We start from the raw sequence: 15,499 nt of genomic DNA, 5'->3' as shown, positions 1-15,499 counted from the left end.
CATTTATCTGGTTAATTTTCCTTTTTTTTAACATTGAAAAATACATTGCAGAAAGAAGAGATATTGCAATGTCAATTTGTCTGCATGGTGTTCAGCACTTTATGTTCTATTCAAAAAGGTATCATTTGAGTGCATTATGGAAGGTGAATACAGTAAGAGGTTAGTGTGGAAGTCCAAGAAACAATGATAATGCCAGCCAGACGATACATGGGCCGTACTCAAAATTCTGTCAACGGTGCGCATAGTTTTTTGAGTATGCCAACAAATCACCAGCACTACATGGGAATGAGAAATACTGTATTGATCCCAAGGGGGTTGGTTATTGGGCCTCCTCAGCCATATTGACAGTAGATGTCCATAAACTACTGCAGGTGGTGTCAGTCACCAAACTGTGCAAAAATAGATTTAGCCCTAAAATCTGATTAAATATAATCAAAATTCATCAAGATAAGGAACTATAAATAATAGGAATGCAACGATGCAGGAAATGGATTAAACAATGATCCAATCAAATGTCAAAACATCCATCTCCATTGTCATCTTTAAGAGTAGCTTTTATTTTGAAATTCCATCCGTATGCCTGTTTGACAGTTTCCACCCAGATAAGCATCATTCTGAACTATCAAACAAGCCATCGGCAAGTGGACAATGACCAGTAGATGAAATAAGGAAAGAAGATAATAACTCCTCTCCAGGGACAAAACAGTTCAGTGGAAATATATTGGACTGCATCCTGGTGGGCCACCCAGCTCTTTTTTATCTGCATTGTTTGTATTTTTCAGTTTATGATCGCCATCGAAGAGCTGGAAAAAACAATCTCTTCTTGCCATCTTACTCATTGCTGGAGAAGTGCAAGTGATGTCTGATACAGGCGCTGTACGTAAACATAAGCTGTTAGCGGCCTTCTAGAATTCATAGATTGTGGTGCAACTTGATATAAAATACATCACGTAAATAAAAGCTTCTAGAAGTGATCTAAGCAGGACAGCAGCTTCCTCTACCTCTTTATGAGGCCATTCTGTGTCTGTCAAGACAAAAGTTTGTCCAAACCCCTCTATTCATCAACTTATCAAAATGAAGATTCCAGCAGAACAAAAGTAAGGTTAATTCTTAACTGCATGACCATGTGTTAACAGATTTAATCTCATTAGTATCCCCCATGTCTTTTAAAACTACATATGAACTGTACATATGCCACTTTTATACAGCTAGAGAAAGTATGAAGGGCTAAAGTAGTGAAGACACTACTTACATTGTTTGCAATACAATCCCAAAATTTGACACACAAACACGAGTCATGTGGGTAAACACATGGGAATGCTAGCCACCTGTTCACTTTAAGTGCAACAGAACCATTCATGATCCATGATATGTACAGACCGAGTTTTCTTTTTCTTAAGGTGAAATGTAACTGATAATGTTAGATGTGTACATAGTATCGAATCAATATAGGATTGCAGCCAACTCTTTGATGTCGGCAAACATGATATCGTTGTCCCAAGAATCCATATAATATAGCTACCCCGTTACACTGCTGAAGCAATTACCAGATAATCTTAAATTATAATCTCATCTTTCAAGAACTGTGATTTGGGGACATCATTTTAAAATTTACAAAAAGATACATATTCAGAGTTTTACCCTGGTTTGCATTTCTCAAGTATCAAGCAAAAAACAGCATATCTTGAAGTCACTGACCAGGTCCATTTAACCAAATATTCAACACTATTAGACAAGATGACTGTTAATCACTACATGTCTTTTTTTCCTATTCGAGATTTCAAGCTAAATGTGAAAAATGACAGACAGGTAAAAATTATTCTTGCATGTAAGTGGAAAACTGTCTAGACAAAAGCACGAAGTACTAAGTCAACAACAAGGGATGCACAGATTCGAGCCTGGTCTATCCGTCCGATACTGACTCAAATAGCTAGATCAGGTATCAGTGACAAAGGTCCAATCCAAGGGTCGAATCCATAAGGCCAATCTATTTAATTCATTTCTATGCTATTCTGTGTTTACAGCAAGCATGTGTACATACAACGTCACTGTCACCAGTGCGCTGGAAGGCCCGAGAATCTTTTTTAGGCGGCGCAAACATAGCATGGAGGGAGATAACAACAACCACTAAGCAGTTTGGAGGTTTTTTTTCACATGTTACGCTAACTCTGCGACTACTTGCAATTTCTGCAGTTAATGTTTTGAGCGGTGGTGTTTTAAACAAAGAGGACAGGTGAAACAAAACGCAGCAGTTATCTTTGTCTGCTGCTTGCAAGGATGCTAGAAACTTCCCAGTGATGGTTTGAAAGTGCCAAAACACTTGGAAGTTGGAACCTTGGTGCTCTTTGCCATGGCAATATATTTTTTTCTGTGAGTGCTCAGCCTGACCTCTACAAGAATGTCTTAGAACAGAGCAGACTTCCTGGATGTAAATGCTGTTATCACAGCAGATAACTGGAGCTCTAATTTATGCCACACTTTAAAGGTGCACTATGTAGATTTGGTAGTGAAAGTTGAAAGTTGGAGAAGTGAAACAATTCTATGCTATATTTTCTGAACTAAATACACAAACTTTATTCAAAGGAAAAAATGGGTTCCTGGATCACTGTTTGGAGCTAAAAAGCTACCAGGAGAGTTACGGTTTCACTGTTGCGGGCCCCCCACCATTACCGTAAAATCTGGAATAAGTCGCACCGGTATATAAGACGCACCCTGAAGGTGAAGAGAGAAAAAAAAAGTTTAAACTGTTTTCCTGCGTGACGATTTATATTGTGTTCAGCGATGTCTACAACGTGCATTTTCTGTGCAGCTGTGTCGTTCTTTTAGTTCCTTCTTTTTTCACTTTTGGGAGTTTGCGCTCCTACCAGCTACAGTACGGTAGTTGAGCTCTCAGCCTGCAGGGAAAGTTGTGAGGCACAGACTCCTCACTTGCGAGCCGTGCTGCTTGACTCCGCTGGTCACTCTTTAACTTTAATTCAGGACTCTTTCAATCAAAAGAGCACTCCACAAGGTTTATTTACGGAAAATATATACCACTGTTTTCTGTAAATGCATGATTATGACCTCGTGAGGGAGAAAAGATGTGGAAAAAAAAAAGAGTAGCACAGCCAGCCTGTTCTGTGTCGCCGTCTTTCCCAGCATTCACAGTGTGCACTCAGATTTCAATACACAATGAATGGGGATGGGTTTTTAATCGCGTCAGGTTGCAGTGATAGTGGCTGCTGCACCCGCTGTAATGACGGCGCGTGTTTCTTTATTTTCTACTGGTATATTGGTCGCACCGCTGTATAAGACGCAGCCAACTTTTAAGACGGAAAAATAGGTATTAAAAGTGCGTCTTATACACTGGTACTTCTGCCCTATAAGACAGTGTCCCAGGGACCAAATCTTTCCTCTAAAGACAGTTTGTATATAGAGGTATGAACATACCACATAATCTGTACATTTCTCTACCAAAACTACATAGTGCACCTTTAATAATCGTGTACACCAAGAAATACAACAGTCTTTCAAAAGTCATAATCAGTCCTTAGTGCACAAACCACAAGCTACAGCACAGGCTTTGATAACTGCATCACATGCAAAACTTGAGGGAGAGGTGTTCTTATCAAAGCCCTTCTTGTTTTGGCTGAGGATAAAAGGAAAGACTTGATACCTAAAAACAACGGACAAGTCAAACACCCCACAAAAAGAAAGGACAAAACCAACTTGATTTGTAAAGCACTCCCTCTATGGTTACATATTTCAACAGTAGTTGATTTATCATTTCCATGTATGCTTATATCCCAAAACATGTTGGTGTAACAGCTGTCAGAGAATCATTCAGATTTTAAACTGATATAATAAAGCAGGGCACAGAAAATATTATGTCTATATGAAAAAACTATCAATCTTGCCTACAGAATGCCGAGATATCCCATCAGAAAACACGAGTATTGATTTCTTTGATAACTTGTAGTGGTGAAACAGATCACAGTTGATCACCATTTCATACTGCATGTGATCCGTGGTTTGACATTTTTTTAAATCAACATGGTGTAATATAAATGCACTGCTGCTAAATACCTGAGCAGAGCCTCATTGAAAAGAAGGTAGTGTTTACATGGTGCATGTAGGCGCCATGGAGATCCACTGTACAAACAGTACAAAGACAACTCGGTCTATTTAAATATTTTTTTGCAGTTTTTTTGTGCATTTTCCACACAGAAAATGAGTCGCAAAGCGGCGATACTATATTGCGTATAGTTACTTTATAGCCATTTTCATATATGCACTCCGGATAATATCTAGATATTTACAGGAGGACCACTCCAGGGATTCTCCCGAACTAGGCGTTCACATATGCTCCTCACAGCAGGGGACTTTCCCTGTCAGAGGAGAGGGGGGGTTTTCCCGACGAAGACGTGACGTAAATAAACAATGCGGAAGTAGCGGCTGAAGCAACAGAATCCGCTACACGACGTTATAATGAGAATATTTGCCTTTATATTAATGCTATGTGTAATCCAATGGAATGACAACATCCACAAAAGAGAGGAGAACAACATACTGACGAACAGAAAACATAATGCAGACGTTTGATTACGTGCACGGAGATCGTAGTGATCGCGTGCAGACACTTTAGGCGGTCACTGTATATAAACGTCATTCTCTTCCTATTGGCTGAAATTGAAAATCTCCGGAGTATATTAGGCCGCGTTCAAACATCAGCTCACTCGGATATTCTGCAGATAAAATACTCGGGGTCTGGCCGGATAAACTCCGGGTAAAGTCTGCGCGAAAAATGCGGCTGTTTGCGTTCACACACAGCCTAAAGAACCTCCGGGTAGCCAAATCTCTGGAGTTTTTCAGGAGATTTCCGTGTGTGTGTGAAAAGGGTTTGTGTCTAATACTGCTACAACATTTCTCCACTTCATCTCTCATGTTGTCATGCAGATGTCAACTGGTGGCATCAAACAGAAATTTTACATGAGAAACTAGAGATGCACTGATCCTCTTATTTTCAGTTCCGATCCGATTCTGATACATGTACTGATACAGATATTTCTTCATCATAATTCATAATGTTGTTATTGTTGGTATTAAGTGTGAGGATATACAAAGTTGTTGCAAACCCTGCATTGAATTGTGCTGGCTTCACATACAAACAGCTAACAACAACAACTGTAAGGTTTTCAGATTAAACATTTTAAACTGAAGTGTAAGAATTGTACTTCTTATGATATAAAAGGAGCTGCTCCATCCTGTTTGTACTGTCTGACTCGCACAGCAAACGCTGCAGGTGCAGTCAGAGCTCTGACACAAATCCACTCCATGACGGGTGTGTGTATGTTGTGTTCAATGTTGTCAATGCTCATACAAGAAAAAAGATAACAAAAAAAAAGGATTTCTGTCGTTTACGGCAATAGAGCTATTCATAGAAATATTTCTATCGTTTGTTTGTAAAGTGGATGTCCCTGATTTAGGTTAATCAGGGAGGTTTAAGATTACTGTTACTGAAATGATGCATCTCTAAGTTAGATTTTTAAAATTGAAATTGAGTTCAGGTATATCTAACTGCTTGTATCGTAACTTTAGAAATCACTGCAATGTGTCTACTGAAGAAAATTGAGGCTGGATATATTTTTGGAGATGTACTTTGATTTGTAGTGCTGCTAAAATGCACAGTTTAATTCATGGCTACATGATTAGAAGAAAGATTATATTATAAAGGTCTTTTTATGGCCTATCTGAACAAACGATTCGATCCCTGAGAAAAAAATGTGATCTGATCCGGGAGGTTTGTGATCTGTTGCGTAACTAATAACTAATAACTAATACAAAGGAGGGAGCTAGCTAGGCTGACTAAATAGATAATCATAGCACAGAGTGTTTGCAGAAGACAACTCTGTTGCTCTGTCAAAACAAAACAAATTCAGTACCCTTGCACCATGAAAGACATCCCTCTGGAATGTATGAATTAACAATGTTTATGAATACTGTCTTTTAAACTATACTGACTATGTCTTACTGTTGAATCATAAATAAAATATTATCAACCTTAAAGCATCTCAAACATTACCAGCCTAAGCTTTGTGATATGTAAACGGTATATGTGATGTCCATTATATTGAGAGTAAAGGCTGAAAAACTGACTGTCTTTAAGAAACATTTTTATAAAATTAAATATCTACTTGCATTAGTGCTGCACGATTAATATAATCGCAATCTAAATATGAGAATAAGCAGCTACATGACGTTGATGTGATTTAAATAAATGTGTGCATGTGTAAACGTTCTGATCAGGGTCATAAATAAAACACCAAGAGCCAAATGTGCATCACAGGAGCAGCAAGAGATCCACACACATCTTCTCACTGAAAGGTCTGCTCAACTTTGTCTAAGCTAAATCGAGCAAAAAAAGTGTTTTTGTAGATTTAAAAGCAAATATATTATTGACATATGGATTTCTGTTTTGAGTTTGTAATGTTGTAATAAAGGAGCGGTTACAGGGGGGGTCTGGGCAATATTACCTTTCAAAAAAAAAATTAAATCCCAAAATTATATTTTTTTTTATCATTTCTCAATTTCCTCATCTGATAAAATGATCCGCAGCTCATAATGCCTTACAAATGTACACAACAAAAACACAATGCATTATTTTGATCAGTAAATGTTTTAGTCTACCCTCTCGAAATTTGTCCACTAAAATCCTAATCGCACAATTTTACCAAATCAAGCAGCACTAATTTTCATCACCAGTGTTTGCTCACGCTGCAATGATTCGCCTCATTAAGAAACATTGAAATGTTCTTGCTGTACAACCAAGAAATAACTATGCCATGACCAGATTTCAATTAAAATGATGTCACCAGACAATTTCAAGACAACAAGAGCTCACAACCGACATCAGCCTACTGATGACAACCAGAGAGTGATTAAGAATCAATGTGCCAACAGCAAAATCCACACTTCTCTGAGTGTGTGGGAGCAAATTAAGTTTAAGAGATTTCAGTCTTCTTCCATCTTCCTTTTGAAACAACCCATACTCCTACCTAAGCTGGTTAGGGACTCTCTTTATCTCTTTGTAACTCTCTCCACCCCATCCTCCTGCTTCACTTTCAGTGCTTTGGGGGAGCTGGGAGAGCTGCTGAGGGAAGGGGAAACGGGTGTTATTCACAAGAAACATGAGGCACAGCAACACCAATAGCACAGCAGTTCCTTTATAAACAAGAGTAACAACAGAGCAAGGAGACATTATCAGTTAATGTTAAGAACTTGTGTTGTCAGGCCAAGAAATCTTGAATTAATAAACATGATGTGATACAAAAACTCAATAATACTTTGGCCTTTAAACCTTTTTTAGCTTAGCTTAAGCTAAGTTTTTCAACTTAGGTGAACTACAACAATAGATGGTCAGTGGGACTTGGTCATAGTTTTCTCTGTCAGGCTTCAAACCAGATATTATTATTATTATGAAGGTTAAGTAAAGAAAATACATCTTTTTAAAGTAATATACGTGAAAGTCAAGGTGGCAGAATTGATTAAATCAAATAGTTAATATTGAACACAAGTGCATGAAATCAAGCCTATTAAAACTTTTTTTTTTAAATGTTGTACATGTTGTCAAAGTTTCTGTTTGCCTACAATGACCATGTTTCTGCTCATACATAACGGTGAGTTTAGTTTCTGGTTTATTGCAACTGTGTCTGGCATTGTTTTGTTAGTAAATCTGTTTGAAGACATGATATAAAAAAGATAATTAAAGCAGGTACATGTTTAATCTTTCTTTAAAAACATCCATTAGCAGCTAGTAATAATGATGCAGAGGAACACTTGTTTTTTTTAATGTATCACCCCTTTAAGTAAAGATTCATTTTATCTGGGTAGCAGTGGTTCCCACAACACATTCCAAAATATTTGTGGCAAGTGACTTGCAACTTCATGCTATGCTTCACCTCTGCCCCTAACATGTCTCCCTTTAGCCCTATTCACACTGCCATTTCAAGGCGTGATAGTTACACCACTGAGACGTTTTGCATTCAATATGAATGGCTCAGTAGTGTAATAGGGGGAAGAAGTGATCCCCTCTCTGTGCCACCTTCAGAAGTAGGAACAGAGGCGTTAAAGGGGCGAGACAGGATAGGGTTAGGGTTCCGCAACACAAAAAAAGGAATGTGAATTCACAGACTGGGACACTCATATTAGGCTGCTGCGGAATATATATGAATGTCTTAGGGTGTGATGACAGCAGGGCTGAGTTACAGCAATGTTGCAGAGCTGCACAATGAAAGAGCTTTTTGTCAGCAGCTGTGTCTTTTATAAACTTTCAAAACTTGCATTTGATGTGGACTAAAAACCAACCAGGGACTATGTCCCACAACACCATACGGATCACGATACAGAGGCCCCGATACGATATATATCGCGATATACACTGATTTTGGATAACAGCCATGTCCTACACAGAATTCAATACAAAAGTTGTTCTTTATTGTTGAGAACTACAGCAGAGGCATAAGGATACTACAACTTAAAACACTTCAATTCAGGTCCTCAGAGATCCTAGAAGAAATATATTAAAATATTTGAATCCCAAAGTAGTGGTGGGCTATATGGAAAAGATATTATGTCATTATTTTTTTATGGCAGGATCTAGATCACGATTTTTTTCCTAATTGATCTTAAAGACTAATTTGCAAGTTACTGGCTAATGTTTTTAAATGCACAAAAACTGTACTGATAAGTCAATTCTGTTTAAAGAAAATCTTTATAGGGGTCTGGAGGTCTCCTCTAAAAAACATTTCTGAAAGGGAAATGTCTTTCCCTTCTTTCGGATCAATTTGTATGCACAATTTGAGTTTTTCTGCACCACTTTGAGATTATGATTTAGTATCGTGTCCTCTTTTGTCTCCTTAAATTTTTTAGTGTTCATCAGATACATTTTATACAGTGATGCATTCATTTGAAAACATGTAGACTCCAAGTTCTCGTATTTCTGTACTATTGTAGCCCGCCAGAATTCCTACAACTGTAGTTTCATACAAAAAGTAGCCTTTGTTTAAAGGATATGTCATGCAAAAATGTGTAAACAAACTTTATCAAGAGTGTGTTTATTCTGTGACACATGGTCAAAGTAAGTTTTACTGAAAGAATAGTTTTATTCAAGGAGTGGGCGGGACATCGTTAATGGACAGACAGCTACAATGTTTACTCACTCTCACCTGCCTACTACACACTGAACTAGAGGAGAAAAAGCTGCTGACTGACATCACTTCAAGCAGCATGCATGGAAACAAATGATTGTACCGATCAACATTTTTATTTTAACAACCGAGGTCTGGACCTCGCTGACATCGTCGCCTCCCTCCGTTTGATAACGTCTTTTAACTCTTGTTTCCGTTATGACAACAGGTGAGCTTCGAGTGGAGAGGATTGTAACTTGTAAAAACGAGAGCAGAAAATCACCAGCAGCAACAGATTATATCTCCCAACACTGTCTGTTTGTCTGAGCTCCGCTCTGATAGACTCTCAGTAGACCAGGAGTGCCCAACCTTTCTTGAACCAAGATCTACTTTTAAAGTTGCCAGTCTGCCGAGATCTACCAGTCCACATAGGGAGCCGTAGCCATTACCGGCAATATATTTTGAAGGTCTTATGCTCATATCGGATGTTCGTGGCTATCTCTACGAGCCGCAATATAGCGACAAGCAGTTGATGCTGATGGAGGAACAGGAGGCGGCGGCTGCAGCCAAGGCACAAGACCTGCTGTGCATTGTGGGAGTTGTTGTCTTTCATCCACATGAACCAATAATCCACTTTCTGCCTTTTCTCGGTCAAGAATGCACCAACTTATTTATTTCACATTTCTACTACATATACGACCCAATTTCAATACAGATTCATGTTTCAACTGGTGAAGTATCCCTTTAAGTTTCGTTTTCATTGTCTGCGATGAATCCCGCCACGCAAAAAGGGAAGGGGGAGAGGCGTCTGTGTCGGAGCATAAACTGAATCGTGATAGAACGAACACTGAAGCCCAGTTCTATGATCTCTCTGCTTTGGACGATCGTCAACACATTCTAATCCTCCACGAGCGAAGATCGCCTTATCGCACACTACTATCCCAGAGCTATGGTTAGGGTGTTATTGTGAACTGCACCATAGATCAACTGCAGCCATATCAATTCTGTAACATCTGCATCAATAAATGTATCTGCAAGGAGCACATGACGATATATTGCTATATCGATTTTTTGAGCACAGCCGTACCAGGGGCACTTCAAAGATACAATGTCGTAGGTAGGCATACATTACACAGGAGGTAAACGTATCAGTGCATTAACAGAAAGGACGGATTGCAGTAGGGATATATATATATTTTTTAAACAAATAATCAACAAAAGGAGGAAAAATGAAAGACAGTGTGTCATCAAAATAATATGTCCGTATCTTATTTACTTTCCAATAGACAAGTGTCTAGGTCTGCTGTGCAAACAAATATTTCCTTCCTTCATATTAAGTAAACATGACTTGATTTCAGAGGTAAAAAAATATTCAAACTGCTTGTGCGATTGCAGGTTGTTTTCTTCTTGTGAGCTATCCTGTGCTAACTGGATTCTCGGGATGGGCAAAACGTCAAAATCAAGTCTCGTTAGATTTTAGACGCTGAGCACAGAGTGTAGAATAAGCAGCAGAAGCTCAGTAAACTGGTTTATAACTTCGAAGTCAGATTGTATAAAATCCATGTTAAAATTTCAGCTCACAGTGTATGACTGAATCGTTAACAACACTCAACAAGCTTACTATTTATGTGCTAACACTTTACGACCTGATTCCCGGGCACCACCGGAGCACTAACACTGTACGAGTTAATTCAGGACGGAGCTTTGATAATTGTCAAAGGAAAACTCTCACAGACTGAGGTTAAAGTCAGATATAGGTGTATTTAAGTTGTCTCATGCGCGACTCAAATGCACACACCTCTCATTCTCTCTCTCTCTCTCACACACACACACACACACGCGCGCACGCACGCACGCGCTCAGCCTCACCAACAAACAAAAGCTTACTTGCAGCTACATCTTTACAAAAAGGTGAAGGTCTGCAGATACTTCCATCTAATGTTTCTTTCATGATCTAAGGGGCAGGACAGATGTAACAGACAAGCCTGCTGTTGCCATGGTGATATCTGATGCTGACAGTTTGTATAAGCACCATCAGGGGGGAAAAAATGTCCGGAAGTGTGGGAATCTGCTTGGGCTCCACTCTCAGTGTGCTGTTATGAGGAGTTGTGTGACCAAAATATGGAACAGGTCAGAAAATCATCTGTTCGGGAGCACCTGATCGGGCCGTCATCAGCCTTCGTGCTTCAGCGTAAACTGCAGAACTGACAACCTGCCATCAGGTTGAAACTCTGCCTGACATCAAATGTAATCGCACTAAGAAAATCGGGAACTTAATCGTGCGTAAATTGTACAGCGTACGCCTGATATAACATGTACGGATGGGTAAATCTTTAAACCTTTACATTGTTTGCATTTGCCTTATTCTCTTTCATTAATGGTTGTTTGTTGAATTAAGTGTTTAATAACTAAGTAACAACATAATTGCCGTGATTTAACAATGTTTAAGAAGCTACTTTGAACATTCAAGTGTCATACTGTAATTCCTTGAACGTGCCGAGGTCTGACATTGTAACCATCTACGTGTTTAAAAACCTATTTCCCCATTGAACAACGTCTTATCATAAGAACTACAGACCATTCCCGTTTTATGACTATTGGCTTTTCGCCTTTACCTGCCCTACCTTAAACACTACATACTTACTTTTATAGCCTTGATTCCAGACTTGGTGATCTGTGTCATCTTGGCCTTGGAGATGGGTGGCTTGTACTCATTCAATGAGTACAGCTGGAAAAAAAAAATGAGACAAGACAGAACATCTTAAATCATTGGATGTAACTACTAAAACATAACATTGAGCATCATTTGACGACTTTAGTTTGCGTTTTTGTGAACAAGCAGTAATCTAAATTATTAACCCCTTTTGCCTGCAAGCTTTGTTTACAATTAGTCAAACCAAAATCTTGGAAACATGTTTAGTCAGGGACAAGGTGTCGTTTGGTTTTATTATGGACGATGTTAAGAGGTGACAGGTTTTTTGTTTAGATAATGTTTAGGATCCACCGATGCATCGGTTAAACAAGTATATTCAGATATCCACTGTGTCAGTATACATCAGCTGATAATGTGGCACACACACACACATGTTATCTGTTATGTTGCATCAATTTAAAGCTGGTAAGCAGGTATACCTTAATTATGATTAAGAAAGGAGGTTTGGCATTGGGTAGAAAAAGACACCTACAGGACAAACTGATTTGTTTTCATGGTCAAAGCATGCAGATTGTAAAACATGCTCCACTAGCACCAGTTTATAAACATCAAATCTCAGCTCATTAAAATACAGATTATGAGTAATAGTGAAGGAGTATCGGCCCTCGTTTACACAATCAAATATCATCAGAACAATTAAACAATGCATCTTGATACGGATTTAAAATGTTCTGTGCATTTCTTATAAGCTACTTCTTGTGTCTGCATGTTTTCAGCATTTGCAGTATTGATGTTAAAGGACAGTGTCAATGCAAACTGAGCCCTCCCACAGCTAACACTTACCCTAGCCTAACAATGCAATTGTTTTAGGTTACCTCATGTGTTTAATATCAAGTGCCGCTATTCATCAATACCGTATCACCAACCACAGTTAGTATTACGTGGTAATATAAATATGGCAAAGCGGTGGTAAGCGCTAAGTATTGTAGTCAGGTCCATAAGAGTTAAGATAGCTAAACAAGTTATCGCGCAGCTGCGGCGGGTTTTCATACCAAGCAGCTCGTTAGCTGCTCATTATTAGCACGGGTCAATGGACATTATTGCCCGCAGATTGGCAACGAAACAAGGTATGTATAGAAAGAGATGTTCAATTCGCACTCACAGCCCAGATAGTTAACATGAATTAGGCACCCAACAGCTTAACATCATCGTTGTATTGTTGTGAACAGACAGCGGCCTTGTGAAACTTGATGCTAGCGTTAGCCAGCTAGCAACCGCAAAATGTGCAATAATACATTTTCTACACTTAATATGTTCACATTTTTGCTAGGGTTTAAAACAAACCTCGTTGTTAAATGCTTTGACGGCCTCCATTGTGTTGTATTCGGCTCACGGGATACTGTGAATATTTATAGATATCTCCTCAATAACCGGTTCGAGACATGCATGCTCGACGGGCTGGTGAGATGGAGGAGACTGCCAATATGGCGCAGGACCTCAATGGAAGCGCTGCAGAGACCGGCGACACCTAGCGGCAGCATCAGGGAACTACAAGGGTACCAAATGTTCTCATCTGCTAATCATGTCATGTAAAGTGGTTGCTTTACCCAGATGGACAAATCACCAGTGGTGACTCTGACCCCATACATAAATTCAATATGCAGCGTTATTTATCACAAGATTTTATTGTCCTGTACACAACAAGCAATCTGTGTCTCATGCCAGACTTGAGATCCACAAACACATTACATTACACATCCATGTAGTAGTATTTACATGACCTTTTAATTACATGTGAAACAGATGAAATGCAATTCAGAAATATGTGTTTATATTTTTTTTGTGTGCACAGAGCATGGTACTAGTACAATTTGTAATTCAGGGCTCCATGCTTGGGGTAGATTTACTTTATCTGGAGCTGTGGCTGTGGCTGGGATCTGTGAGTTACCTCTTCATCACCAGTTTGTGTGTAACAAGCAAAGGGTTTCTGTCAAATTACTTAGTGCCCAGGGAGGCTTTGCCTTAAAGAACATTATTAGAGTTTTTCCTGAGAATGATTCACCATGCATCCTGTGTTATGCTAAATAATACTACTACAACTTGCCTGGAGTCAAGTAGAAGTTATATACCATTCCACCTGGAAACTGGTTAGTATTAATGTCAACATCTGCAGTAAATTCTCAAGTTATCCATTCTTCACTTAAAAATAATGGTTTGATTAGGTTAAATACATAATTTAAGCTTAAAAAAGAAATAAGGTAGATTATTCACTTGGAGCTTAGTTAAAATTACACAGCAATGGAACTGATTTGACACTTAAAATGTACAATCTTTAAATATCATGACTTGTGTCCAACATTTATTCTGTTAGTGCAGGCCCTGGTGTTCAGTCGGCAAAGGCTTAATGGTAAGTATAACCATGTCATTTCTCAACTGCACAATGCACACAAATTATTCAAAAAGTTACTGTAAGCAAATGTACCAGTCAGTGAGGGTGCATGGCACCAATAATTGACCAAAAACTGTTAAAATTTTAACATCTGATAAAACACAAGTAGACAAAACATAATGTAAAAAACAAGTGTCTCCATGCAGAGAACAATGTGTCTATTATTTCATCATGCTCCATAATTACAAATATAAAACAACTTATGCACAGGTTCACAGCATTACAACATAAAAACAACTGTGTGTACGATTGGCTAATCCTACACCTGCAACAGTTAAAGGAATACTACGACACATTTCACATTTTAATGTGATCTGCCTATCATAACATGTTTGTGCCATCTTTACTAAGGAATGTAAAACACTCTTCATTGATCCAAATTACATATTGAACAGAATTTTAAGACCACTGTCCGTGTGTGTGTGTCCGTGTGTGTGCTTCCGTGAGTGTGTGTCCACAGAATGTTTAAAATGAAGTCCTTTAAGTGCAGAGCCCAGAAATAATATTAAAATAGTCTTTATAAACTGGTCTCGGCTACTGGAGCAGCAATAGCTGATGCTGCAGCTTTTGTGGACTCTGGTGCCACCTGCTGGTGAGCTTTAACACAGATCTCCTGCACCAAGGGTGCGTTGGCCTCCTTCCATTCTCTGAACCTGCCTGATGTCAGCTCTGGGTCCGTCAGCACCTGCTCTATTGCCTGTAGGTCTGCCTCTTTTGCCTGTGCCATAGAAGAAGAACGCAGAGAAAATAGAGAAATTTAATGAAGTCTGTTAGCTGTAATGTAACATTCTAGGATAAGATAAAAGATGTAAAAACAGCAGGAAGAGTTAAAAATAGACTATACAATTTTACAATTTGAAAAATGTACCTTTAATGTGCTGTTGAGAGTCCTTACAAGATGCAGTCGGTTATTGACAGTCTGGTTTTTAGAGCGTTTTATAAAAGAGGCCCTGAACTCCCTTTTGGTTGATGGTTTACGATCTCCTATTGGCGAGAGGCTTGCCTCTTTTAGGTGAATATATAACTTCTCCATCTCATCTGAGCTGTTTCCATGATGACCTGCAACAAGTGAAATCAAAAATCACAATGTTTACACCGACTTACTACAAGTTCATGACATTTAAAGGCTCTAAAACTTGAAATCACTCACAGATCAATACAATTCAACACCGCTGCTTCTACAAAACATTATAATTTATACTGTATACATCAAATCTAAAGCATGAGAAAAAT

General features: G+C 38.7%; 2 protein-coding genes across 2 annotated transcripts in view; both read right to left on the bottom strand.

Moving 5' to 3' along the window:
* scaf8 (SR-related CTD-associated factor 8) overlaps window positions 1-13,317 on the bottom strand; it is a 32,877-nt gene extending 19,560 nt beyond the window's left edge. Inside the window, exons 1-2 of the mRNA XM_020645021.3 lie at window positions 13,162-13,317; window positions 11,809-11,892 (exon numbers count right to left, since the gene is read on the bottom strand). Coding sequence (XP_020500677.2) covers window positions 11,809-11,892; window positions 13,162-13,191 — 114 coding nt within the window. The 5' untranslated portion in view covers window positions 13,192-13,317. The remainder of the gene's footprint in view (window positions 1-11,808; window positions 11,893-13,161) is intronic.
* A 166-nt stretch (window positions 13,318-13,483) lies between these two features.
* LOC109992423 (connector enhancer of kinase suppressor of ras 3) overlaps window positions 13,484-15,499 on the bottom strand; it is a 46,681-nt gene continuing 44,665 nt past the window's right edge. Inside the window, exons 24-25 of the mRNA XM_065966258.1 lie at window positions 15,135-15,325; window positions 13,484-14,984 (exon numbers count right to left, since the gene is read on the bottom strand). Of these exons, the coding sequence (XP_065822330.1) occupies window positions 14,784-14,984; window positions 15,135-15,325 (392 nt within the window). The 3' untranslated portion in view covers window positions 13,484-14,783. The remainder of the gene's footprint in view (window positions 14,985-15,134; window positions 15,326-15,499) is intronic.

The sequence above is a fragment of the Labrus bergylta genome, chromosome 18, assembly GCF_963930695.1.
Source record: "Labrus bergylta chromosome 18, fLabBer1.1, whole genome shotgun sequence".
In the NCBI taxonomy this organism is placed as follows: domain Eukaryota; kingdom Metazoa; phylum Chordata; class Actinopteri; order Labriformes; family Labridae; genus Labrus; species Labrus bergylta.
This window is presented reverse-complemented; position numbering and strand designations above follow the sequence as displayed.